This window comes from Harpegnathos saltator, unplaced genomic scaffold (assembly GCF_003227715.2).
Source record: "Harpegnathos saltator strain DR-91 unplaced genomic scaffold, Hsal_v8.6 scaffold534, whole genome shotgun sequence".
NCBI classification, from domain to species: domain Eukaryota; kingdom Metazoa; phylum Arthropoda; class Insecta; order Hymenoptera; family Formicidae; genus Harpegnathos; species Harpegnathos saltator.
Genome location: NW_020230354.1, coordinates 367,689 through 394,528, shown reverse-complemented (window position 1 = coordinate 394,528; position 26,840 = coordinate 367,689). Strand labels below are relative to the sequence as shown.

The window sequence follows — 26,840 nt, the reverse complement described above, 5'->3', positions numbered from 1 at the left end:
AAAAAATCATGTAAAAAAATGATATATTCTACATAAATTAATTATTGAAATATCAACAATAATAAATAGATCCGAATCATAATTCCGTCAAGCGTACTCACCCTTACAACGTTCTCGATCAGCTCGGCGGGCAGTCTAGGCTCGTCTGCGGCAGGCTGATATTTCTGCAGTAATGCCCTGACTTGCAGAGAATTCAGCTTGAAGCAGGTAGAGCTTAAGGTAGCCAGCTCTTCAGCGTTATACTTGGGCGCCTGTAGCAGATGAGTCGCCTGCATGATCGTCGCCAAATGACATTGACTGGCGAGTTCCAAGCCTTGTCTCTCCGCCCAGGTCTCTAAGGCATTCAATCGCGCCTTTAACCTGCGCCCAAACCATCGAACACACAGATTCCCATTGGAGACCAGAGTATTGAAGGCTGTGGCATTGATCGCGTGGAAGAGATGACTGAATAGTTGTATCGTCAATGCAGCGTTCACCCGGCATCGTCGCAACAATGCCATCGAGTTTGAAAATATCTGCAATACCCCGGCCTCTTTCGCCGGTTCGTCCGCGTCTGCCATAAACTGAGTCATCGCTGGTGCCAGTTCCAGCGTGACACATCGCACCAGCGAGCCGAATGATGTATGCACCGCGTCCGTCAGGATATCTTGCGCCCTTGTGGAAAATGCTCCCACGTGTCGGTCACTCTTCAGCATGTGTAACAGCTCAGAGCCGTTCGCTAACCAGAAAGCCAACGACGAAGCGTCCATGTAACGTTCCTGGGAACGACATATTCGATTAGCAGCAGGAAGCGAATAAGGAAGAAATTAATTCAACTTCCAAATCAATTAGTTAACTTCTAAATACCTGGATAACACGTTGTATCATAGTAGCGACATTCGCCAACATAACAGTGAGACGATGCGCTCTCTCTGTGGGCTGCAACTCCGGCCTGTAGTGAGTGCTGGCGCGATACCTCGCGCTCAGATAGAGGGTGTAGGTCGGAGCCAGCTTGAACTGCGGCGCCGAAGGTTCCACGTCGGTGATAACAGCATGAAGAAACGTCTCTTCGGTTTCCTCGAGGAATTCCAGGACGGCAGGTAAGATCGGGTCTGCGCCTCGTGGCTGTCGTTCGTACTGTGCAAGCCTGTTGATAATTAATGTATATATTAGCTTCCTTCGTTGAAATTATTTTTCAGAAAAAAATCGTGCTTTGAAAATGAGAAAATAGTTAAATAACATCGAGTTTGCATCCTGATATTAAACAACATACAGAAAAGAAGATTAGCATTAATCAATTCCCAAAAGATCTGATCTCTTCGCATTTACGGTCCGGGCTTTTCGTTATAAATCCGGTCCCAGCAGTATACTTGAGTGTGTTAATATGTATAATTTCTTTTTCTTAGCTCGACTCGAGCATTAACTCATCGTGAATTCATCAGCGCGTTTCTACCTGTTGCCGTCTCTACTGCTGCTCAGACTGGCAGTCTCTACATTGCCATCCAGGTCGAACGTGGTCTCGTAATTGTGCGTGGGTTCCGACGGGTGCGTAGGGCTACGAGGACTACGAGCGGCAGCGGACTTGGAGGGACTGGACGGGGTCGCCCGCTCTTGACTCTGATTCGGGGCCTGAGCGCCGCCGTTCGGCGTGCCGGACCCTGGTCGGAACTTCTCCGAGCTGACGTCCTGGCTGGTCGCGTCCGGCGAGCGTCTGTCGTAACGTGCGTGCGAAGCGCAAATATCGCGAGGAGAAAAGCAAATATAAAGCAAACCGAACGAAATAAAAGTAAATGGAGCGGATACATAATAAACTGAAAGGGAAACTGAATAGACGAGTAAAAATACATGAGGATGTTTGGTTGATTAACGAGCCGCTCTGGCCGAAGATGAATGAAGATTCTTAATAACTCGTTAGCTAAACTGATCAGCGTTGGACAAAAAAAGCGTTGTAGTCTATTTATGTCTTATTATGTAGTGACATAATAAGACACAGCAATAAATGTGTCTGATGATTATAACGAGCTGAGTAAGTGTGATTATTATAAGTGCATTTGAAATAAACCACGAAAACGAGCAACTGTTAAATCACACAACGAGCGGGCAACAACATTCACGTCTATCCTCACCTGATTGCAGCGGCGAAGGGTACAAGTAAAGACATTGGACTTACCGGTCGTAAGCATAGTCGATCTGCTTGTTGGAATCGTGTCTCTGCCTGATGCGTTCTTCCGGCGCTGGGTCGATGAATCGGAAAGTGTGCATCCTGCCGAACTTGATGACAGCTCCATTCTGTAGAATAAAATATCTTATCAAATATCTTATGTGTCCGTTGTTAAAATCCCTATCTATAGAACAAAAATAACGAGGATAAAAAAATGACAGTTGCATGTCACATAATAATCTCAGAAACACACGACAGAAATATGTGTCAGCGTTTTAATAATGTCAGATATTATTAGTCGTAAAAAGGATTAAGCCGTAAAAAGCGGCTATCCTCGATGGACGTACCTGCAGTATAGTGGTCTGGTGTATCCTCTGGTTGTTGACGTACGTGTGCGCGTCTCTGGAGCATGGCGTGAGGGTGACAATGTTCTCGGTGAAGGCTATCACGCAATGCCTTGGCATCACTGTTGGCCCCGGCAACGTAAGCGTTTGCGCTTGTACCGCTTGCGGTCCAATCGGCCGCTCCGATCCCACTTCCGTTACATTGGGTTGTAATCGATGTCGCACCCCGGCACCATTTGGAATATCGCTACCGTCAGGATTGAGCTCCAGCAGAAAAGGCAGCCTCTCGTCCTCGTACCTGTAGAAATATAAAAAATCACTATGCACAGAATATAGCACAACTGTAGCAAAAAGTGGATTAATATACGTCACGCGTACTTTCCATACACACGTGATGAATTACCTTTTTCTTACTCTTTCTACGAAATTGTCGTTAGCAAACGCACATATAAGATCGTATCTTATGATTTCCACAGCTTTCTCGCAAATTATTTTTCGCTCTATGTGTAATTTGTAATTAATTATGGGCTGTGTCCCGACGGTAGTTCAAGTTTTAATTGCAAAAAATACTTACTTGTTATCAAAAGATCGCAGGATAGCTAACAATATTGGCTACACTTCAAATTTTTCCGGCATAATTAAAAGCGGATTATATATATATATACATATATATGTATATGTATCAGATAACTACTCATCGAAAAAATTACGCCGCTTGCGTAACTGTATTCTGCAATTATATTGTATATTTAAGATTACATACCTATGGTCCAGTTCGTTCCATTTTCCGGCGGGTTTCTTTTTACGTTTCCGCGGCATGTAGTCCGCAGGCCTCCTCCTCACGTGGAACATAATAGAACCTGCAATGAAAATCAAGACCAAAACACTTTACTTAAACGTAACAGACATAGCGAGACGATGTAGTTTCTCACAACTATGTAAATTATAAATTGTATACAGACTAATGGAAGTTATAACTTGCGACAAAGTAGTAAAATACGAGGATAAACAAAAAGACAACGAATACAATGAAAGTAATGAAAATTTGATGTCGGCGCGCGCTTCTGGAAGTACAAGAGGCAAGCGATGTGAAGAAGGGAAAGGGAATAAAGGGAACCTCTTCGTCTTCTTCATTAACCATTGCGGCGAATGCTCATCGTTAATTCACAGAGCCGCGCGGCATATAATAATCGCGCATGAGAAGCTTCGCGGTAAATCGTCGAATTAGTATGATGGACTAGATAGTGATCGTGCATTTTTCTCGCATTAAAGTATTACCGCGCGTTCCCTGCCGAGCACGCACATGTGCTACAAGGCCCGCGGGCTTCTCACGGAAGAAGACGGAAAGGGAGAATGACTCTCGGCTTCGGGTCAGCGCGCCGCACAGTCATTGCACCCGTCGTCGCTGGCGTTTTCATCGCGTTTCCCTCGTCCTTGCTTTCGCGAACGACGTCGCAATTTCGTACTTTCGGCCACGAGCGCGATCGACGAGCTGGCTTTCGGACAGCGAATCATCGTGCAAGCTCGGACTTTAACGGATTCGTAAATTCGAAGACCGTGGAATCCAATGATCCGGGATCCAGGATCTAGGAATAGACTTAAACCGTTGAATTTCCAGTAGCCGTTTTTTTTTTTTAATTACTGCTGGATTCCGAGCGATTCAAAGTCCCGAGTGACTTACGGCCGATCTTTGCACGTTTGAAGGAAATAACAGGTAGAGGATGTTCCGGATTATATATAACAATGTAGGATCGCAGGTAGTATTCAAGAAATTCCAGGAGCCGATTGAATTCTGAAGACTTCGAAAGGAAGTCTATTGTGAACCATGGAATTTCCAGATTCAAGATTTCCTAACTAAAGAAAACCGAGTTGCTTCAGAAGCAAAGAATTTTCAGGTGTCGTGAGGTCAGAGAAATGTGTATTCACGAGAAGATTTGAAGAGTTTCGAAGGAACCAAAGAAAAGAAGAAACTTGTGCTGCTGAGGGAAAACGCAGCGTGATTTCAACATTCGGAGAGAGACCAATCGTAGAACCGAAGCATATCGATTGATTTTGGATTACTAGTAGATGATTTCTGATATTTTTTTCTTTTCTTTACACCGTATGATGATTAACAGCTTCTTCCTGATCGAATCTAACGAGCCAACAGTCTGATTAAACGAGTGTCCTAAGCGCATAGGACTTGAAATCTTTTCAAAAGCACTCACCCAACATCACCTCCACCTTGCCGCTTCGGCGTGGCTTAAATGGCCAAAGTCCGATCATGTAATACCTCTAAACCGACCACTTACGTACACGTAACAACATCAACAGTATCAATATCACGTGCGACTTTATTATTATTATTATTACTATTATTATTATTGTTGTTGTTATTATTATTACAAGAAAAAATTCTCTTATCCGGAATGCGTGGAAGCTGTTCTATGATTTTATGTCAATGATGTCACAGATACGCCTCGCAGCAAACGACGACCTGTTTACGACGAAATCTCACATTTTTATCACACATTTTTACGCGAGTCGCTCATCTCGGCAATTTTCAAGACGACGCTTCATTTTACGAGAACGTATCAAACGACAAAATTGTTGTCGCATATTGTGTCGCATTATTGCTCATGATTAATCTTTTACACACACAGCAGCCGATACTCGCGAACAAAACGTTGATCGACGTAATGTTTTTATCGCGCGGAGAATTTAAAGTGTTCGTAGAATAAGATATTCACAGACAATGATAAATCTTGATGTTATTCAGATGTTGGAGTCGTGTCAGAATGATGAACGGGAATGATAGATTCAATAACTGCATTTTCTCGAGGACATCAAGAGTAAATATAGATTTCTAGTACGTATTCAATGCTGATTTTCCCAGTACGTATGTATGAACGTACGTATGAATCGATTAGTAGATTTTTATCGGCGCTAAATAAAATCTCAAGTTCTGAGAACGACAGAAAATAAGGTACACGTCGCTAAATTCGCTAAGGTACACCTGTTGCGACATGTACATAGCTTTTCCAGCTTTTCGCAGCAAATGCCAGAACGATATCACGCAATACGAGAAACTCTCAGACATCACGCGCGCAATCGATCAGGTATGCATACGATATGAGGAAAAGGTGATGTCCTTCCGCGCGAAAATGAATCCTTCCCTCGATCACTTTGCGAATATGTAATTTACGAATTAACTGTGTGTCGCGCTTCTTTCTACCGGATCATTCGCATTTTATCGATAATAGGCAACAAAATGCGCGGAAGGGAAGTCTAAAAGAACGAAGAGTAATGTATAATTAAAACTGGCAAGCTTCAGGACGCGCGCGTCGTTGAATAATTAACAATTCATATTTGCACACACACAAATTATGCACAAATTATGCACGTGGTTTAATGGGTGCTCTGTCCCCGTTAGATGTCCAATTAACTTTCGACGGGCGCGAAGTACCACCGAATTCGCGAGTCACACGGTCCGGGAAAGGGAAGATTAGTATTTTTGGCTAACGAGCACGGCCGTGCATACGCGCGACGGAAATGTGCGAAACGTGAACGTAATTATTCGCGTATCACGAGAGACTCGACGCGTGAAAGCGAACGTGACGCGTTGAACGTTTATGGCGCGCCGGACGATACTCTACACGGCTCGCCCGTTAAAACAACACTGGTGTGTAACTTCTTGTTACTTTCGTTCCGTACAACAGCACATAGAAACGAGTACGATAGAGCACACGTGAGACCGGCGCAAGCGTGATGAACAAAGTCGCTTGCACCGTACGAGCCTATAGCGGTTTCTTCATTTACTCGCGCCGCGAAATTATTTATTAAGCCGTCGCATTAGGTCGAGAGGCATTTGCGCGATAGGTTTAATTTTTCATCAAAGCAGAGACGGATAAGCAAGAGGGAGGGAAGAAAGGAGGGAGGAGAAGAGACAGGGAAGAGACTCTGCGGAAGAAGAATGTCGTTTCGCCTAATTAGCTGGCTGGCTGGCTGACTGGCTCGCAGGAGCGCACGTGCAAGAGTCTCACTTTTCGAGCGAGAAAGAAGACCGCGAGATGCGAAAGATGGATGGAAAATAAGAAAGGAAGAACGTGTAATTTGCAGGTACGCTTAATAGGCGTTTTCAAGCTTCAAGTACCAAAGTTCGAAATGTGCCAACAGATGTCTAACCGTCGAAATAACTTGCTACAAAACGCATGTCAACATGTACAGAATCAATATAAATTCGTCATCACTGTATCCGACAGAGAGATAAAAAAATGAATATTCGTGCTCTTTTCTTCTTTGATACTTGATCGATCCAAGTGCAACGAAGGCCAACTGGCTTTGACCCACCCACGGTCAACGTCCTGCTTCTCGAGCAAAAAATGTATTATGAATAAACTGATATAAATAGATTTTCCTGTTTTTAATTACTTTCTTCCCTCAATTTTGTTTTCTCTTAGTATATAAATTCTAAACGTGGTAAAATGGAGAGCGAAAGATTGCTCGGAAATGCTTAAGTTAATCCAAAAAATGTAACAAAACCATGATGTACTACTCATGTGAAATTAAAAGAAGTTGTCGTGCGTAACAGTCCATGAGTCCTAAAAAAGAAACGCTATATTTGAAGTATAAAAATTTCTACTTAATAATCCTGGGACATTGACACAGGATTTTCAGAAACTAGATATGACTTGGACTTGATTTCTGATGATGATTTTGAAAATTCCTCATGTGTTATGTCTGTAGCCTTTTTGTGTGTCAATTGTGCTCGGAACGAGTCGAGCGACTTCGATCGGGAGCGCAATTCATCATCGTTGCGTTCGCAATCGAGGAGCTGGAATTTCGCTTGGTCGCGGAGCAACACGTCGAAACAATCGGGATCGACGCACGCGACTATTACTACCGGGCGGAAAGGAGAAACTACCGACGGTATTTTTAGAGAAACGAAGGTAGCACGCTAGTGCTCGAATGTAGGTCGACATACAACGCAGGCTGTTCCGGCGTTTTATTGATTTCCCGCGCACCCAATTCCGGCATACATACGCCGCGTCGTCTTATCATCGTGCGATGCGTAGAAGGTGCACGATGCACAAGGGAGATCATGGGAGATCACCTTAATACCCTACTTGCCCTTTCTTTCTGATTCTATACGACCTTTATGTCGGCCTTTGCGAACACTGCGCGCTATAAAAAAAAAAAAAACTTGCGCAATCTATGTGGAAAGATTTACCCACCCTTTCTTATATAAAAATACTTTGTTTTTCTCATCTTTTTTAAGGCTTGTACTTTCAAGACGTTAAACTAAAGTTCAAGTACGCAGTACTATGTAGAAAATTGAAAGTTCAGAATTAAATAGAGACCTACGTGAAATTGTAAGATCAAAGAATACGATCCTCGTGTCGAAATTACATCATCAATGCTTAATCGACAGTGTGACAATAATGAATTAAAAAAAGAACGCTATAAAGTTTCCTGAATTTATATCCAAATATTTGTGTCAGACGAAGACTCTCTGATGACGGGTCATTGTATAAACATTTCTCCGAAGGGATCGATCTATCATCCCACGTCATATATTGCAAATCGCTCTTACACTTCGCGTTTCCTACGGCATTTGATCAGCTTTCAAAAGAGCTTACGTCGTATTCCCCAATCCATCATGTCGACCGGCTATTCAGTAGACTTCGTGGTCCCTTTGTCGGATTATTGCTGCTGTTAAATATTGGTCCCCCTTGTCCCCTCCTTTTTTTTCTTCCTTTCCTTCCGTTGTCCGATACTCCCTTCTGTCTCGGCCCGGCGAAAAGGCGCTGGTCCCTTAAGCTAATCGCGCGAATCTTATCAACTAGTGAGGTCGTTGGGCGTCGACTTGTAATCAAATTTCCTCGGCATCAATTCCCGCGCTGGCGACGTTGACAAGCCGCTGGTTGGAAGCCGCGATTAGACGCAATTATCTTCGTCGATGAGCCAGATGCTCCATCTGTGTCTCAACGGCATCGCTCGCATTCGAATGTTCGATAACAGTCAGCTGAGTTAACACGTCCGAGTCTCACGTCGTTCGCTTTTTCTTCGCAATAGGGAAGCATCGCGAACTTGCTCTGCCGGTCGCATTCTCGGAGTTGTCCCGACTCCCGACACCGTCGTTACGGTTATGATAATCTGCATCAATGATGATACGCTTGCGAAAGATGTCGATGTATCGATGTGCTTCGTGAGTTGTGTGGTATTAATAGTCATGTAAACACGCCAGGCACGCTAGGCACGAGGACTGTACGTGTCTTATTATCGCGCCGATAGTCACACCAAGAGACTCGTTTCCCAGATATTCTTCTGCTCGCTGACATCCCACAATACATCGCCGCAGATACCGATCATGGTCGATCACGTTCTTGGACGCGTCGCAGTGTCATAATTATCTCTGCCGCGGATCGATGGCTATCATAGGGAGAGCTTCTTCAGGATTTCACGGCGGCGTGCTACTGTAAATCGACGGTATCTCATCGATCCCACATCGACCGATGATTCGATGTTTCAACACCTTTGTCATCTTCGCAAGCTGACGACGTATGACGATACACTGGCTGGAAGAAGACCGACGCACGAACAGTCTGCGGAGGAGTTCACAGAGATGATCTGTAACGATCGCGCGATAATTAACGGCCAAGTGAGGACGTTGCTTCGCGAACCCGACGTGGTGTCTCATAGAGATCAACGCGTGTCGAAAGTACCATCGACCGATGATGAATCATCGGTCATTGCCGACCAGGTCGACTTTGACACCTGCAAGCAGATGTAAAGCGTAGTCATGATCGCCGTCACGTGTTATTGGTCACAAAGAGACACCTGCGCACTTCGCGCAATCGCATCTTCACCCGAGGGCTCTTGTCAAAACCCGCCCGCTCGATAACCCGGGCTAATCTAGTGGCTTTCGTTCTCGAGGATGACTCTTTCGCTGAAATTTCGACACACGCACGACAATGCCGCGCGGAGATCGATAGGCGTGGGTGCGACTGTCAAGATCGCACGCTCGGTCACGGGGAAGTGACGCTCGATAACGGAACGACCGCGGCGTCGTGGCACACTCGTGCGCGGAACATTCTCACGGAAACGCCGACGCACCGTCGTTTCGAAAGCGCCGCCACCGTGGGTTGCGTTACTGTCGACGATCGTCAATCATCACGAAGATCCACACGAGATTATATCGATTTACCCTCGGATCTTCGCACCGTCTTCACGGACGCCGCGATGCACCCCACTACCACGATAGAGAATTCTCTCTTCACCTTGGTGGATCCAATTATTAAAGTTTCTCGCTGACATATTCTCGTCCTCGTTAATATCGCAAAGTCTGCGATATGTCTCGCCGACTAGACGATTTGGGTCATGATGTGGATGATGACTATTGATTCATAATCAAAGTAAATTTCTCTGCACGATTACAGCGGCCATACGTCGCTTGATAATTACGGAACGTCTCTCGTTTCTGCTGTTGCTTTAGCTTTTTGCACACTATTTCCATAATAACCAAGCTATTAACTTTGTCCAAACAATTAACTTTGTCGTTGTGTTCTCATTGATGTATACACTACTCATTATGCAATTACAATGGTCACTTTGTTGGACGAGATTACAAGGAACATTACGAACATTACGCGCCTGTTGTTAGGAATTTCTCTTCACGCTTTCACGACAAATCGAATAAGAGTTCGATTAAAGCCGCATTGCGTCTATTCAGTTGCTTGATTGGCGCCTTGTATTATGCGAGTGCAATAGCTGTTTGGTCCTCAATACGAAGCTGAAGGTAATTTCCGAGACCATATGCGTGTAGGTGGATCTACTTTCATCGTTAATTCCCTTTGATATGTCAACGATGGGTCAATCAGGCTCGATGTCGATTATTGACGCTTCATGTCGCGTTTGCGAGGTGTATAAAGCGTGACAGATGCTATTACACTTTTTTTTTACGAGATCACGATGTTCGGCGCCGCGAGTGGGTGGATCCGTTCTCGTTATTACGTACTCTCCTTTGATATGTCGCTGATGAGAGCCAATCACCGTTCGATGACGCTGCGCGTTTACGCGCGATTGCAATTATTGCGGCTGCAATTGCAGCCTCTTCTTTTGCGATCACGGGGTGTTGCGACAAGCATGTGTGGGTGGATGTCTTTATCTCTGTAAATTTTCTGCCGCAATACTTCGATAGGTCAAGTGAGTTCGTGTTAGGCTATTAATAGTTTCGCGTGCTATTTATGCACGCTGTTGTGACCAATAGCTCAGCTATTTATTCTCGTTGGGTCTAAGGGCTGCGCCACCGTGGGTGAACGACACTCGTTGGATTTCTCTCATCAATTTCTTCCAAATGCATCTTGAACACGCGATGTTAGCTGAGAGGCTCTGGCTATTGAAAGGCCTCGAGTTTGTTGTGCGATGGTGACTGCATAAAGAAAATCTCGAGAAATCAATTGATACAACAAAGAGACAGCACAGCTCTGAATCTGCACAGATTTCACGTAAGATATTTCGAGACGATCATTAATTCGCCGTAGGTGGGATCGATGACGCTGCCCGGTGGCGCGTCACTTGAATTTCGGCTCGGGAGCGTCAATTGTCGGAATCGCGGACAATCATTTCGTCGCGAATGACGACGACGGAATGAGGACAAAGACGGCGACAAGGCGGCGGCGACGACGGCGCCCGCGCACTGGCGCCGGTACCGACGATAGCGAGTCTACTGAGGCGAGAACGGGACCGATGTCGAGACATCGGTTGTTCTCCCTGCGCCATCCCTCTTCGACCACCCACACACTTGGTCTCTGTCGCCCCTGCCCACTCTCTTAGTCTTTCCCTCTTTCTCCTTCTCTTTCTTCCCACTCCCTTCAACTTGCGCCCTTATCAGCTGATACCGCAACGTGCTTTCACGCACACTCATGTATCTATCTCTCCTTCTTTCGTTCCTCTTTGCGTCCTTTCACTCGACGTCTTAATCTTCGTCAGACTACTTCACAAGTACTGTGCTCCCCCTTTTTTTTTTTTTTTAGTATTACTTCCTACTTTACACTTACTAACTCTAATAATCGGGCTTAAAAGGTATTTTTTGTTTTAAGAAAAAAATCTATCCCAAATTAGTCAAAGAAGCTCGTTATGTATAGAGAATACGGATGCAAAAACATGCTTCATACAATTACACACGGGCATGATAAACAGATAGATATTGTATAAACTGCTCAAAGAATTACACTCGTCAGAGATAAATCCTAAATAGGAACGATGATAGTTAATTTTGCTTACCTAAACCTCTTTCCTTTCTATGATACAACGATAAATACAAAAAGAAAATTGTTCGTAAGAGTTATGGTTGTGCGTAAGTGAACTTAAAGCGTTCGTGTAAAAGTAGAGAATTCTTACCTCGAGTAGAAGGATGATTCATTAATATTGCCAGAGGACATTCGTCGTCGTCTAATATGTACTCTTGATGCGCATTGCCACTCATATTTTCGCTATTAACCTATCAAATCAAAAAGAAAACGATTTATATATGTCGTACAAAAATATTTGGCGTTTACATTTGATTCGCAAAAACTGTGAAAAACCGCTATATCTGTATATCTTCTAATATCTATTAAAAAAAGGACTGTTCCACTTTCCACGATTAAAAATATTGCTTTATATTTTTTGCATATTGGAAAAGTAATCCGTTGTTTTTTCGTTTGATCTTAATCAAGCAAATTAATGAATGAGAGATTTAATAGATCTCTATTTTTAATTTTTCAATTTTATTACAATTTATCAATATTCTTATGTTATCGTACTCTTCTCTTCCTGTCTGTTAATTTTGTCTTACTATTTTCGTTGTTTCAATTATTGTTTTAATTGTATAATTATAATTATTATATATGTATTTGTTATATTTACACCTCTTCGCTGTTATAATATTTATTACAAACGTAGTATTAAATTCGTCATTTTATTTTAAAAACGATTTGCGTTCATATATTTTTTACAAATTCTATTAATAAATTCTGGCAGTTTTCCAGCAAGTTGGCTTCTTTCTTGTGCAAAATAGATAATATTGTATGTACCGCTATTTTTTATTGCAGTATCCAATAGTAAAAATATTTGATAGCCGAGCCTTAAATGTTTTTATATTATTTAACATTAATCAGTTTATATTAATTGAAAGAAATGTGTCGCCTATTTATTTGCGTAATCATTAAGTTCATAATTTCAATATAAAAATAGCCAACTTGTTCGAGAGCTTTAAAAATTTGATACTCACTACCGTTTCACATATACGACGTTACTCACGACTGAATCATGAACTCATACGCATATGCTAACCTGTACAAGGCAATACAACTGCGGGTCCACTTTTTCTAGGCCGTATTTAGAAAGCATCTCTCGCACGACCTGAGCGGCGGAGTCTCGTACGCTCAACAGTAGCGTCTTGTATGGCACGTCCTTACACAACGCCTCGCCATAAATTTTCAATGTGCCGCCAGTGTCGGGGCCGCCGTCTTTGCTGCGAAATTGCTGGAGTCTCCTCTCGAGCTTCTGTTGGCGACGGCGTCTCATCACCGCTTCTGGATTCGAGATGCTTCTCGTAAAACTGGTCTCGGGCAGTTCTGAAAAAAATAATGTTGTCATTAATAACACGAAAATAAGACGTCTATTCGTACTTGCACTAGTCGTAATATAAGGAAGTATCTCGGTCTATCTATTGAAATTATCATAAAGCGATTATTAGTAATCAAGCTAAGGTGATTTCGTATCTGACGCAACGCACTGAAGTATTTTTAGAACTTACGTTTGCTTCAGAGGACAACAATTAAACGCGACGCAACAATACTATAATTTAAGGCAGGATGTTCATTACACGCACGCACACATATGTTTCAGTCATGTATTCTCCGTGGAAATTCGATTCGATCGTTTAGACGCGCAATGTTTTGCACAAAATAAAAGCATAATAAAATAAACGCTAACCCGTGTAAAGCTTCTCAGCGACGCCGTTCTGATCGTCAGGCGCAGCGTTTTCGTCTTGCTCCAAGCTCTTCAGCCGACTGAGCTTCTCCTGCTTCTTGATCTGTTTCTTTTCTCGCTTGCTCAGCTTTCTACGGAAGCTCGAACCCTCGGCTGAAGTAAAACCGACGCCCTGCGTATTGGTCTTGTCGTCGATTCTTTTCAGCAAGAAGCGTCCCTCGCGGTCGTCTATGTGCCAATTTAGTTGCACCAGCAATGGCTTCTCCTCCAAGCCCAGCTTACGCTCTTCTGCGAGTGAAAAAGATTACATTATACACTCAAGATTAATATCGATAAAAAAATTAAGTTATTAAAATATTAAAAGCGATTTAAAAAAATCGTATGTTTAAATATAATTATATATAAATATTCAATATTTAAATATCACTGTATATATAATTTATTATTAAATAGGTGTGATTTTAATTTTATTTGTAACAAAAGTTACTTCCTTCGTGATACAATCGAGAGTATTTAATTCAACTCACCTCCGTTTTCATGAATTTCGTAGAGAGCGTATTCTGGAACGGATAACATTCGCATGTCAGGACGAAATTTTTCTATAAGCGTTTCTATTACTGCTTGGCTGGTCGCGTCTGAGGCAACCCTGATGCATTTCGTAGCGACTTTCTGACCACTATCTTGGAAGTAGAACCTCATTACTCCATGGAATTCCAAATCCTGTTGAGAAAAATAATGAGTTAGACAAAAACGTAAAGCGAATTATTTTACTAGATAAATTTCAGTTTTTACTAACATTGAATTCCAAGAACACACTAAAGAAAAGTGTATAGTTTACACTATTAGTTATACAATCAGAGCAAATATCTAATCTCAGTTGAAAACCCAAGATATCAGGAAAGGTAGAGAGATTTTTTTATACAGAGTTGTATGTTTAAAGATGATGGAGGAACAGTCGTTGTAGTACTTACTTCGTTGGGTTCCGAAAGTTCGAACAGGTCTAAGCGATTAGCATTCCATTGTTGTATGACCCCCCTGAGAGCCTCTCGCTCTGCCTTCTTGCTCGCCAGTTCCGTTGCCATCCTGAAAAAACACGACACGTGTAAGTAATTGCAAGTAACCGACACGACCGACCGTCACAGAAAACCGCGGTACGATCGATGCAATGATGCTTTGACATGTAAATCGCAAATGACTATATATATACTAGTCTCTTAATATTTTTTAACAATGTATCATTATTTTCTTTCTTAGTTATTCAGAAAATTCAGAAAATGTTTTTCTAAATTTTGTATTTTTCACGTTTAACGCATTCCTTCACACACACATATCCGTCCTCTTTAAAAAGTGAACTTAACTTTTACTACTTTACTTAAATACTAACTTAACTTTTCATTCTCTTTAGCTCCTTTTTGATATTTTCTAGAGCCGTCCCTATCATGTAGCTCGCGAAGCTGACTTTGTCTGTTGATACCACGGTGAGATAAATTACCACAGCAGAAATAAAGTGCGAGGCGTCTGTTCGGTGCACCAGGCTACTCTAAGTATCGCGCCGTGTTATGATTCTCGCTATGCAGTACGAATGTCCGATGCATGCGATGCATCCAGAAACGACTCCTCCTCGAATACTACGAATTACACAATGTATTCGAGAAATACGCACGTGCAGCGGCCTCGCGATAAATATATTTCGCAGTTATAGATCTTTGTGGAGGAGAAAACAGGAACCGCGAAACGTGCCATTCGCGCCTGTGCGGAAAATCTAAATTTGTGTGTCCGTCTCAAACAAAGTTGTGGATCAATATCCTCGGATAAAATTAACCAGAGTTATTCGGAGATTTATGAGCGAAAGAAATGCAACATCGCATGTGTGTGCGCATTGCTCATTTCTGTGCAGAACTGAAGCAGCATGAGCATCTCTAATGTCGGCGCTCCTCGACCTTAGACTTTAATGTTTAATTAAAAAAAGAAAAAAAATCGTTTGTCCGCCGATTTTTAAAATTTCGCCTGTAATCATTTTACTTGCTTAATTAGCTCGCTGCATCTTTAGTCGGTTAGTCGCGTAACTTTAGTCATCACCTTAATTAATCCAAGTTGAAGTTCGTATCGAGGATTAACCGACGACGTCAACTAACTTTAATCTCAGCTAACCGAGGCTGCGCACAACCGAGCCTCGGAGTTTCCAGACGGTGAGACGATCCTCGAGAGGTGTTCACGTGCCATGCATTCCTGTCCTTCTCCCCCTCCCGTGTCCCTTCCGCCTTCACGGCACGTCTCGTGTCCTCGATCTTAAAACCTTAAAAGCGCGTCCGCGCATTTCTTCTAAGGGTTTCGCTGCACCGCTACATTTCGACGTGTGATGCACTTTTGTTTGTTACTTTGCCCGCGAAAGAATTACGATTTGGAATAAGCAGAGCGTACTCTTGAGATGTAGAAACGTAGAAATAAAATTCCCAGGTCCGCGCGCAGTCATTTCGAATTCGAAAGTGCATTAGTGGGTCAATGCGCGCTCTTCGGACGAGAAGACTATGGAATCGTGATTCTAGGCCGTCTCTCCATTAAGGGGCCATTCCATGATCGCGCTGCGATAACACCACGTATCAGTAATGTCACGTAGGTAAGTAAACCGGCGATGACTCATACACTAAAATATAAGACGCGTCATTCGTTATAAACCTGCTCGAGCGTGGTATGCGTGACGAGGCGCATCCGAAGTTTTCTGTCCCTTTAATTACGAATTCCTTAATCACGATGGAATGTGGAACGGCGCGCAACATCGCCCTTGTCAAACGTAAACGTAAATCAAGTTCAGAACAGAAACTGAAGATTCTTCTACAAAGGAAGGAGGAATCGAAGTCTCAGATTTTTAATTTCAATTTCAGTCGCAATCACGCAGCGAATATTCCAGTTTTATACGAAGAGAACGTGAAGTCGGCAGAGTGCCATCTCAAAACTACGATGTACCTTTCGATTGCAACTGAAATTAATACTCCAGATTACAGCCGCGAGAACTTTCAACGGAACGGAACTTCAGTCCGATCTCAATCGCGATCCCCGTGGCGCTTTTCAATGGGACCGCTGGACTGGATGATATTCGCCTTCTCATCCAGCGCGAAGCGATATCTCTCGAGTGTCAACCTCATAACGCATTCAAAGCGCAAAGTAACGCGCGTACGCGCCGCCGCGTGTCTCGTCTCGTTCGACACGTTTGCACTGTACGGGCTTACTTACTACGACGACGAGAAGACGTCGCACGTAGCCCCCGCTGTGTCACTACGTCCGGCTCGTTCTTACTATTACTCGCCGTAAGAAAACGAGAGAACCGGCCAGCATTCAGGGCTCCCGCGCGTTTCGGAGCGCGGTCAGTAAACACCGGACGGCTAACGGAGGCGTATGCCTGCACCTAAAGGCCTATTTAGGCGGAACGGTTTCTTTTTGAATGTTTAAATACTCCAGGACGGTGCCTGACCACGGTGAACGGCTGCTTTTGTTGCTTTCAAGTCCGTTCGAGGCTAGCTAGTCCTTTTTTTTTCATCGCGCGTAAGAACCTGACAAAGAGATCGCATCATTCTTGTATAGATTCTTGCTCATGTTCATTTATCTATCTACGTCTAAGAATCAGACGTCGATATCCTAAACTCGCGCATTGCAACATATTATACTCACTCTTCAGACACCGTCATTCTTTCAGCCTCGAAGAGATACTCTTTCCGTGCCTCTCGTCACTTCGATGAGCACGTATTGTCGATTCGCGAGTAAAGTCAATTCACCACTTTATTCTCCACAAGCGGAACGAACGATTCACACAGTCGAGTCCTCCTCCTTCACTAGAGCGGGCAAGTTCGTATTTCCTTGCGAATAGCTCTAACGTGGAAGTTCGTATCACCGGAAGTGAACTGGAAGGATGATAAATAAATTGCGTCTGAGAAAATGACCGCACATATTCGAAGATGAGAATTTGGTATACACGTGTACGCGATATCTCCTGATGAGACTTTTGTCGTCGAAAATCACTCTCGCAAGTAAAATTCCTCGACGCGAACAATGGAGAATCACTCTCGAAGCCGCGCGCTCAGCCGAGTGTTAATCTCGGGAGCGATTCTCAATGGGAAAAATCGTCAAAAGGAATAAATCGAAGATTTTCATCTGTTGAGCTATGCGGCGCGTACTTCACTTCAAGTACTTTTTCCCCGGACAACAGACTTCAATACTGAAACTTCTTGCGGTTCAGCACAGGATGGAAAGCGCTCCTCAATTATCTCTCACAAAAGTCTCGAGCGAAAACGCAGCCTCAAAGGGTCCTTTTCTCTCGACAGTGGCTCTCCGCGAAACCCATTTGTGAATAAGAGCCGAATGAAAGAACGAATCTCACTGTAAAAAAAGAGACCAAGAGTCTAAATAAGTTTCTATATTCCTACATTTTGCATATGTGTGTGTGTGTGTGTGTGTACAATACGAAGGATAATCTCTTCAGAATTTCTCTTATCTTCTCGAAATCGCAAACGACCGTTCCACTTTTCGATGATTGGGAAGAGCGTCTATTTTCAAGAATGTGAAAATGTATTTATGCGCGGAGCAGTTATCGCGTTGAGTCGAGTCGTAAAACAAAGGACCCGGGAAATTGGAACTGGAACGGTCGACTGGGGGATGCCGACCGAAATTCCGGGAGGAAACTGCAAGATATCCATAACCTGCATTCAATGATTCGAGATCGACGGATTTCGGAGAGCCAGCGCGTGTCGTGATTTATCCGGAAAAGGGAGATATTCCACGAAAGCGCGGGACCTTTACTTACGCCTAAATATTTCCTCCCCCCTCCGTGCTCACGGTTCTCACTTTCATCCGTCGAGATAACACTCGCGGACGTGTAACGTAGCGTAGCGTAGCGCGTAAATGTAGCGTAGCATAGGAATTTATCTCGCTTACGCAGCAGCAGACAGACAGAGACGGGCCCCGCGCGCTTTTCTCGCTCGGCCGGGTGAAATGCGGGGCCCGTGCATTCCTTTTTTCGGCACCTTCGCGCACCGCACGCGACGCCCCGCCGTCGCGACGCACCGACGAAGGTAACGAAGGTAACGAAGGCGCTCGTACTCGCCGCCACACCCAATGACGCTCGTTGAATTCCACGCGCGACACAACCACCGCGCGCTCGTACATACGGCCAAACACGACTGACAAACCGACGAGGTGACTCCGTCGGGCCCCGAGAGTGGGGAACTTCCCGTGCGTCGTCCTCGCCGTCGGTCCTACCGGGCCAGGGCCGTGTCGTGAATGTCGGTTCACGCCCTGTTCACGTTCATTCCAGAGGATCGAGCAACCCCCCTGAAGAACGCGAGTTTGTAATATGCGAGGAGGTCCTTCGTCCGAAATTGTTTACGTTTGATTTTGCTTTCGCAGCTTAAAGAGAATCGCGTGTGATTAAAGATAGCCCATTCTGTGTATTATCTCGAGAGTCGATACCGCGTTAATATTACGTGTGTCATGTATAATAAAGAAGAAATAAGAGGCATTTTAAATTGCGATCTCAGCGAATCGATCGGTTTCGACTTCTCTTCGTGATAATAATCTAACTTTTGGCGCGTTTTTATTCTAGTTGATTTTAACTTTCAAGTTCAATGATTCTGCTTTGCAATTATGATTGTAACGAGATTTAATTAACGGAGAAAGTTAAGACTCGTGGGAACGCCGAGAAGAATATAGCGTAACGCCTGTTACTTTTACGGCGTGCACATGATTGAATTGCGTTCACGACCCGGGGATTTTCCAGTGACTCATTAATCGTCTGCCAAGTGTCTGCCCTTAAGAGTTTGAGATTGGGTCGCTTTTCTCGCGCTTACACTTTCCTTTCGAAAGCTTTTCTTTTAAAGCTTACAAATTTATTAGCCAATTCCCAATTGGTAGATAAAACGTAAAACGCAGCCAAATCTCTTCGAGTTCCGACTTTCGAAATTTATACAAAATCATTTGTATAAAATCGAGAGTTTTATAAGTTCGTACAATTCTCCGTAACGCACTTTAAGACACTCTAAAAGAATGTCGAAACTTAAAGAATATTCATTAGGGATTCGTCGTTAGGTGACAAAATTTTTCCTACACATCCCCCACCCAGATATCCGGCCCTGCGCCGCTCCGCGGTCCCGTTCCAGACCGTTCCGTTCTGTTTCGCGTCGTTCCATTTCGTTCCGTTCCGCTTTGCTCCGATACGTCGCAAATTTCAACGTTCTCACTGCATTACGTCGAATTTCTCTGGATACGCACACGGCGGTAGTACGCTTCTACCTGCTCGCCCTTCCTCTTCCCGACCCCTCCTTCCTCTTCCATGCACTCGCGCCCACGTGAAGCACAACGCGATTCAGTGGTTCCCAAATTTTCAGACGCCACACAAAGCAGGTATAGAAAGAGAAAAATTTGGCGGAAAAGCGATGTCCGATTCATTAACGTCAATATCAATCTACGAAACATTGCGATACTTCTCTAACAGTCCATGCCTCGCGAATAAATTCGTAATCCCGAAAACGTAAAACGTCTAAAAATAAAGATATTTGAGAGATCTACCGAAAGCCTTTTAATTTACGTATCATGAAATTTTTATGAATTAACCCAATCTCTCGATATCCCCCGTTGGAAGGGAAGAAAGAGAAGAAAATCTCCTCATTTCGGGGAAACACTTGGAAACCACTGGATATCAAGCGCATTATACCGGCACCATCGAATTCGGTGGTGCGTGTAATTGTCGTGCGTATCGTGCTCGTTATGCCGCTCGTCGCGCTTAACCGGCGATGCGCGCGCCGGAAAGCTCACGATGTAACATCGAGAAAATATTCGCATGAGAGATTTACATGATAAAAAATATCACAAGGGTACTTGGATTGCCGGCTCGAGGTCGGCGTATTCATTCGCATTCCGTATCCAGTGACTCTCGCGTATATTACATCTCTATAATATACGTGCGTTGCAACGTGCCGTTAAATCGGAAAACCTCGAAATCGCCGCGAGTGGATGCTCATGCGTTTTTAATTGATACTACATCAGCGCGTGTTAATAGCCACGCGAGCCACCAACGAGTAACGAATCCACGAAATTCCTCCGCGTTATCACGGGCAATGTCCGTTTTACGTATTTTCTCCCGTCGTTCGACGGGATTTTATCTTCCGTCAAAGTCGTTCTTCCTTCTTTTTTTTTTCGTAAAGTCTGAGCTTATAGCTCCAACGATACGTACGTTCGATCGATGAACGGCCCGCCCTGGACGAGTAATACCTGATTTTATCCTTCGAAAAACCGGTAGGACGCAAGGAACTCAGTCAATGGGAATATAATACTTGCCTCGCAGGAGCATTCGAAGGGGTGAACGCATGCTCGCCCATATAATAATATAATAACGCGGATCGCCGCGACTGTCATCGCGCTCGCCTCGATCTTCTCGATTTGCAATCGGAGAGTGTATTAACGCGGTGGACGCACCGCGGACCGCGAAACGAATCGGATTAACCGCTTCCTCGACTCGCCCGAGCCTATTCGGTCGTTGTAATTTTTAACGGAACATAATCGCCGGATTACACACAGCTCGGGCTGTGTAATGATTCCCGCCGCTGTTATACCCCAAACATTTGATAGATATTTGCGGAAGGGGGGAACGCGTTCCTTTATTTAAAATTACCCCGAGAAATCCAAGAGTTAAACATTTATTATTGAAAGCAAAACAGGGAAGTGAAATGATGAGATCATCAAACATCTCCCTTACAGTTGATATTTTGCAACAGTGCTTGAAAGAGAGAGAGAGAGAGAGAGAGAGAGAGTTATTGAAGACTGTGATGACACGACGCAAGCGAGGAAATGTCGGTAGATAATACGTACTCGCGAGTCACATAAATTCACCGATGAGCGCGTTGGTCCGATAAAGAATTGAAAAATGCGTGACGAAAAGCCGTGAGATATCACCGGGACGTTATCATGCATAAATATAGGACAATTGTTGGGAAGTGCATCCGAGGCTCTTTTGAGCCTCCGGTCGCAGCTCAACAGCTGCTGTCACATTTAATCGTTCTGGAATTAATCATTGCGAAATCGGTCGCCACTGTGTATGTCTGTTGCGTGTTACGTGTTATCGCGATATACCCACATTATCAGCTGCATTAGCATATCGGGATTTATGCTTTCATACATTGCGCCCTATCGGTTATTATGTACAATTTATAATAATCGGTCGTGCAGGAGAGTCGATGGCGCAATCGCGGCGATTGAAAGAGAATTGCACATTCAAACGCACAATCTGCCGATTTATGATCGTTGACTTTGAGAAAACAAAATTTCTACCGGCGAGCTCTGTTTTCAAGTATCGATCAAAGCTTTATTTTAGCCGATTCGTCATCTTTCCTCTGTGTGAGAACGAAAATAAGATAAAGAACCAGGAACTCGGGACAAAGCAGAACCGGTACAAATCGATAGCCCGTACCGTAATCAGGTTTCTAGTTGAGGCGAAATTGAAAACCGTATCGAAATTTTATAAAGTCTTGTGTGAGTTTCGAATGCAATCTTGGTGCATTTAAAAAGTTCCTTCGTACAAAAAAGATCGTACAATTCTACCGTCTCGATCGTACGAAGAAAAACATAAATACGTGAATGATGTAATTCTGAACACACACAGCCTCGGAGCCGCTGATAAATAAATATTTTATCGGCTCATTCGTCGTAAACGAAACGGAATTTTAGCCCCGTCCAGATCCCTGTAAAAAAAAAAAGTTCATTAAACCGATTGCCAGCGTCAAATATCACGACAACGGGGCTCCGGGAGTCATCTATTTCGTTTTTTAAATCATCGGTTGACATTGAGTAACCCGTTTAGGCGCGGGAACGATGCCACGGTGCATTCAGAAACGTATAAACACGGTGTTATGTGCTCATGCTTCATTCCTTTCTTTCCCTTCTTTTTTCGCAATCTACATCGAACGGATATCGCCGGCAACAGGCGACGGTAAACGATTGTTTCGCGCGACGTCCATCGGCTCGCGAGCCGAAAGTTCGGGGCCGGGGCTTCTGGCGATTAGCGTGCATTTAATTGTGCCACGTTGTTACGCTATCGCGTTAATGTACACCATACAGACGGTGTATACACTAATAGCTTGTTTATTGCTCTTAAGCGGCCGTTTCCTGCCTCACCGCGCGTAGTAGATCTAGGTATCATCCCTACTCGCTCTCCTCCGTAATGCACATTCCTGCGACAGAGCAGCACGCATCGCGGTACTTCCCCGCCGCCGTGTTGTTCCATGCGTGTGCCGCAAAACACGCGTTGGTGTTGTAAATTAAAACGGCGAATTGTACATTGGGTGCTACCGAGAGTCTGCAGCTCGCGCTTTCTCTCTCTCTCTCTCTCTCTCTCTCTCTCTCTCTCTCTCGCTCTCTCTCTCTCTCTCTCTCTCTCTCTCTCTCGCTCTCCGCGGCTTCTTTCCTCGAGCGGTGCCTGAGCGCGCGGGATGCCTCCGGCGCACCTCGTACAATAAACATTCATTTCTCTCGACGCCGCCTGTCGACGCAGGAATTAAACATCGTCCTCGTCACCATCGACCGTCAATGTCGGAGACTCGCGGATCTTGCGGTGCGGATTTAAGAGAACTGGTGATGCAAGCGACAGAAATGTACTTTGCAATCTCCAGTAGATTCGCAGAAAGGAATATCAAGCGACTTTGTTGTTACGATTTTCGGAAACGTTGGACACATATATGCAATGACAGAAATATGCAATGGTCTTTTGTTACACTTTCGATAAACGGGAAATCCCGGCGCCGTTGAGACGTTACCCGGCGCGGGCTGGTAGGGCGCGTCGCGTACACTCAGCAGATTTCATCCGCCAAAAAAGACAAAAAGAAGAAGAAGAAGAAGAAGAAGAAGACATACGAGCCGTACAGCACAGCGCGATATTTTAATTCACCGTCGCGCTTTCGCGTACGCGCGGCATCAGATTTAACGGTAATGCCGGCGGATACTTTCTACTCTCATTCATACTTTCTATACATATTACCGTTATTTCAACGGAAGCACACGCGCGATATCGATCTTATCACCGCATTCGCGAGCACGAGTTCGTCAAAATATCGCGGCGTGGAGCATTCAGATGATCGTATCGATATTTCGCAAGCGGAGTAAAAATGAAGCGGAGAGAGGACGAGACGAGAGAGAGAGAGAGAGAGAGAGAGGGGGGGGGCAGAGAGAGAGAGGGAGATAATTATTTAATGGCCATCCTTTCCGTTAGTTCAGCACAGAAAAAAGTCAGGCTCGCGTAACGGAATGATGAGCAGACGAAAACTCGGCGATTAGAGGAGGACGATATCTCTCTCCCTGTCGCACCGCTACCGAAAACAGGCGGAACATTTTTCCCCGTGTTTCTTCGAGGTCCTAATCCTTAGCCAACGCGATCAGGAAGATTCCTCTCGACGTTGAGAAATTCCGCAGCGGTGACTGAAAACAGAGGATCGCGAACCAGGAACATCTTACAGGAATCCCTCCGCTACTGTAAGCGAGTTTCCGTCCTGAGCGAACAGAAATTCGGTCGACGGGCGTTTCTCCAGAAGCGACACGCTTCTCTTCCGCGGAAACCACCGGCGGAATGCACCGCGATGCTGATTTCAACGCCGCTTCGGCACTTCTTTTCTACGGCACTGCGAAGGAAGCCGCAGGAGCACGAAGGTCGCGGAGTGTGTCGTTGCATCGCTGCATCGTCATCGCGTACGAATACCTTCAAGTGTTTAAATCTGCGGCAACACGCGTCACCGTACGAGCGCGGCGGTGCATCGCCCGGCGTGTTCCGTTTACGCGCAAAAGACTGCTTCTACTCGATACAAAGCCACCGAGATACACATCGGGAATCGGGAAGATAATGCAGTGCGAAAAGCAGTGGCTCTCATTGGCCGCGTCGACGTCGCGATGCTGCGCGCAGCGAGGAATTTACAGGATTCGAAGGAGCAGGCAGGCTCACACGTTGCCGATTTACTCGGCGAATCGCCGAGCGTAGCCTCCGCACGGCCACACGCTGATTCAGAATGTGTTACCGCGGGGTAGACCCCGGGGGTCATCGTGAATCACCGATCATCTCTATGAAATGATTAATCCCCGCTCCCCTCCGCGGGACGTTAGACGCTTCGGCGAAAATGTCGCGGGTTATCGCTCCGCGCGGTCTTCGAATTCCGCCTATTGCGCCTATCATTGTTCGAGGAGAAGCGCGTCCTGGCCCGGTGAGGTTCGTCGAGAATCCGGCGATACCGATCGCTCGCGCGATACAGCGAAGGCTCCCGGTAAGAAATCAACCGCGAGTGAAAGGCGTTAATGATCGGCGGCGGCGGCCGCGGCGGCGTTACGAGGGACGTTTAAAAAACCTTCGCGAACTAGTTCGCCGCTGCATATGCGTGGGAGCGAGCGGAGTTAAAAGTGCGCTAATTGCGCGACTTTTGCACGAGCGAAACAACGAAACGTCGCGTCGGGTCAACGTACAATCGCACCCTGACGCACGTAGGATCCGCCGGGGCGCCGTATTAGCGTCGGCGATCTTTGTGTTTACGGCGGCAGCGACGGCGTTATATTTACGTCGGTGTTTGATCGATCGCTCGTGTCTTCTCGCGCATTTCTCTCCCTGGTTATCGGTGGTATCGCAAAATCGCTGAAAATTAGGTTGAAACCTAAGGCGTGCTCAACCGATTCTCAGCCTCGTGCGTCATCTCGAACTATCGCGTTCGGCTAATTGAAATCGTTTACTCTTAGATAACTTTTATCTCAGAAGCTATCTCTCCCTCCCTCCTGAATCTGCTTATCAGCAGTACTAATTGTCCAATTGATACGGAGATACGCTGCAAAATATACACATGGTTGAATTTAATCGAGATTCCAACTCGCAACATAAAGACACGGTCTTGTGTTTTGATACGAGCGCGCGTCATTGATCGCTCGAGAATGTATTTTCGAGCTCAAACGCCGCGCGCGCGTCGCGCGCAATAAGCGAAACGATCGTGCCAGTTATGCAGATTTGGAGGATTTGGGGAACACACGCACGGAACCCAATTGGCAATATCGCAAGGTCAAAGTATGGGCCGCGAGCCACACTGAACCCGTTGTGTGATGCAATCGACGAGGAGGACCAGGCGGAAGGCGTAACGAACCGCGAGATATCGCCGTGACGATCGCAATTCGAGTCGCATCGGTAGGCTCACGGTGTGTCGCCGATAAGCGCGTGCGATATCAACAGGTCCGCCGATGCGTCGGACGTGTCGCTTCGCCGCGGACAAAGCGCAGGTCTCGCGTTACACGCGGCCCGTACGCCCGCTGCTTTCGCTGTACATGCGTGCGTGCGTGCGTACTACGTACGCGTGACGCATATTTACCTGCAAGTCCAGCGGCCGAGATGCGGTTTCCCCAAGGTTTCTCCTTGAAAATTCCACCGCTGCTGCTGCTGCTGCTGCTGTTATTACTACCACCACGCCACTACACTGTGTATACACCGGCGGCGGCACCACACCACATCGCCTCACCAATACGCGCGAAACGTGTCGCCGCGCGGCACCGCTGCTGCTGCTTCTTCCTCCTCTTCTTCTTCTTCTTCTCCGTACACTCGCCGAACTGCCGCGTCGAGTGCTCTCTCGGCGCGCATATCGAGACCCATTCGATGATCGGTGGACGCGCAGCCGACGCGATTGGAAAACGTACGGCTAACGTGCACGACAGGCGAGTGCGAGGCAAAACGCGCGTTCGGGAAGTCGCAACCGCATCTACGCGGCACGCGTCGCGTCAGCGGAGTGACGTTTGCTTCGAGTGTTGCTCCGCGACTGTCACCGAACGTCACTTCGCTCCGCCGCTCCGTGCGTACGCGACGCGATCGCGTCGTCACCGTCGTGGTTGGCGTACACACGATGTGTGCTTCGCGCGCTACGTCAGCGGGGAACGCGATGGATAGCACGCGCAAGCGTGAGCACGACGGACACGCGCGCGACCGCGATACCAGTGGATACCGCTGCTGTTCCGTCGCGAATGGCAGTCGTAACTTCTCGCGACGGCCGTCGTCCCTGGCACTACACATGCGCCATGCACGGTAGAGTCTCTGCATTACGTTCCCATCCTGCCATTTTGAAATCTGCTCTTCCTAACTGCAAGATGTTACACCTCCTACACCTGAAGTAAAGTCATATACGTATGGCGATATTTTTTATTGGATTTTATATTCAACGTTATTTTATATATTTATCTTTAGGTGCTGTACGAGTTGGTTCATTGGCTGCATCTCGAGATAAACTTGGGATGATCTTAAATATGAAGTTCGCCTTAAGTATGAATGCCTGTCATAGGATGCGTTCTATTTCAGGCATTCTATGAGCAGAGAGGAACAATAACATTGTCAGCATTTGAGATATGATAGATGTGTA

At 45.4% G+C, this 26,840-nt stretch overlaps 1 protein-coding gene across 9 annotated transcripts in view; it reads right to left on the bottom strand.

Annotated features, from left to right (window-relative positions):
• Positions 1 to 26,431, bottom strand: part of cno (adherens junction formation factor afadin) — a 39,133-nt gene extending 12,702 nt beyond the window's left edge. For 2 of the 9 annotated variants that reach the window (XM_011147235.3, XM_011147238.3), the window contains exons 1-13: positions 18,236 to 18,601; positions 17,107 to 17,811; positions 14,412 to 14,523; positions 13,968 to 14,160; positions 13,444 to 13,728; positions 12,799 to 13,082; positions 11,866 to 11,965; positions 3,248 to 3,344; positions 2,488 to 2,782; positions 2,150 to 2,268; positions 1,433 to 1,690; positions 847 to 1,126; positions 102 to 758 (exon numbers count right to left, since the gene is read on the bottom strand). In XM_011147235.3, the coding sequence (XP_011145537.2) occupies positions 102 to 758; positions 847 to 1,126; positions 1,433 to 1,690; positions 2,150 to 2,268; positions 2,488 to 2,782; positions 3,248 to 3,344; positions 11,866 to 11,965; positions 12,799 to 13,082; positions 13,444 to 13,728; positions 13,968 to 14,160; positions 14,412 to 14,523; positions 17,107 to 17,123 (2,697 nt within the window). In that variant the 5' untranslated portion in view covers positions 17,124 to 17,811; positions 18,236 to 18,601. Of the gene's footprint in view, positions 1 to 101; positions 759 to 846; positions 1,127 to 1,432; positions 1,691 to 2,149; positions 2,269 to 2,487; positions 2,783 to 3,247; positions 3,345 to 4,691; positions 5,822 to 8,102; positions 11,682 to 11,748; positions 11,766 to 11,865; positions 11,966 to 12,798; positions 13,083 to 13,443; positions 13,729 to 13,967; positions 14,161 to 14,411; positions 14,524 to 16,671; positions 17,032 to 17,106; positions 17,812 to 18,235; positions 18,611 to 25,805 lie in introns of those variants that run through there. The other 7 variants (XM_025303143.1, XM_025303149.1, XM_025303144.1 and 4 more) reach the window with 7 other exon arrangements.
• Between the last annotated feature and the right edge of the window lie 409 nt (positions 26,432 to 26,840).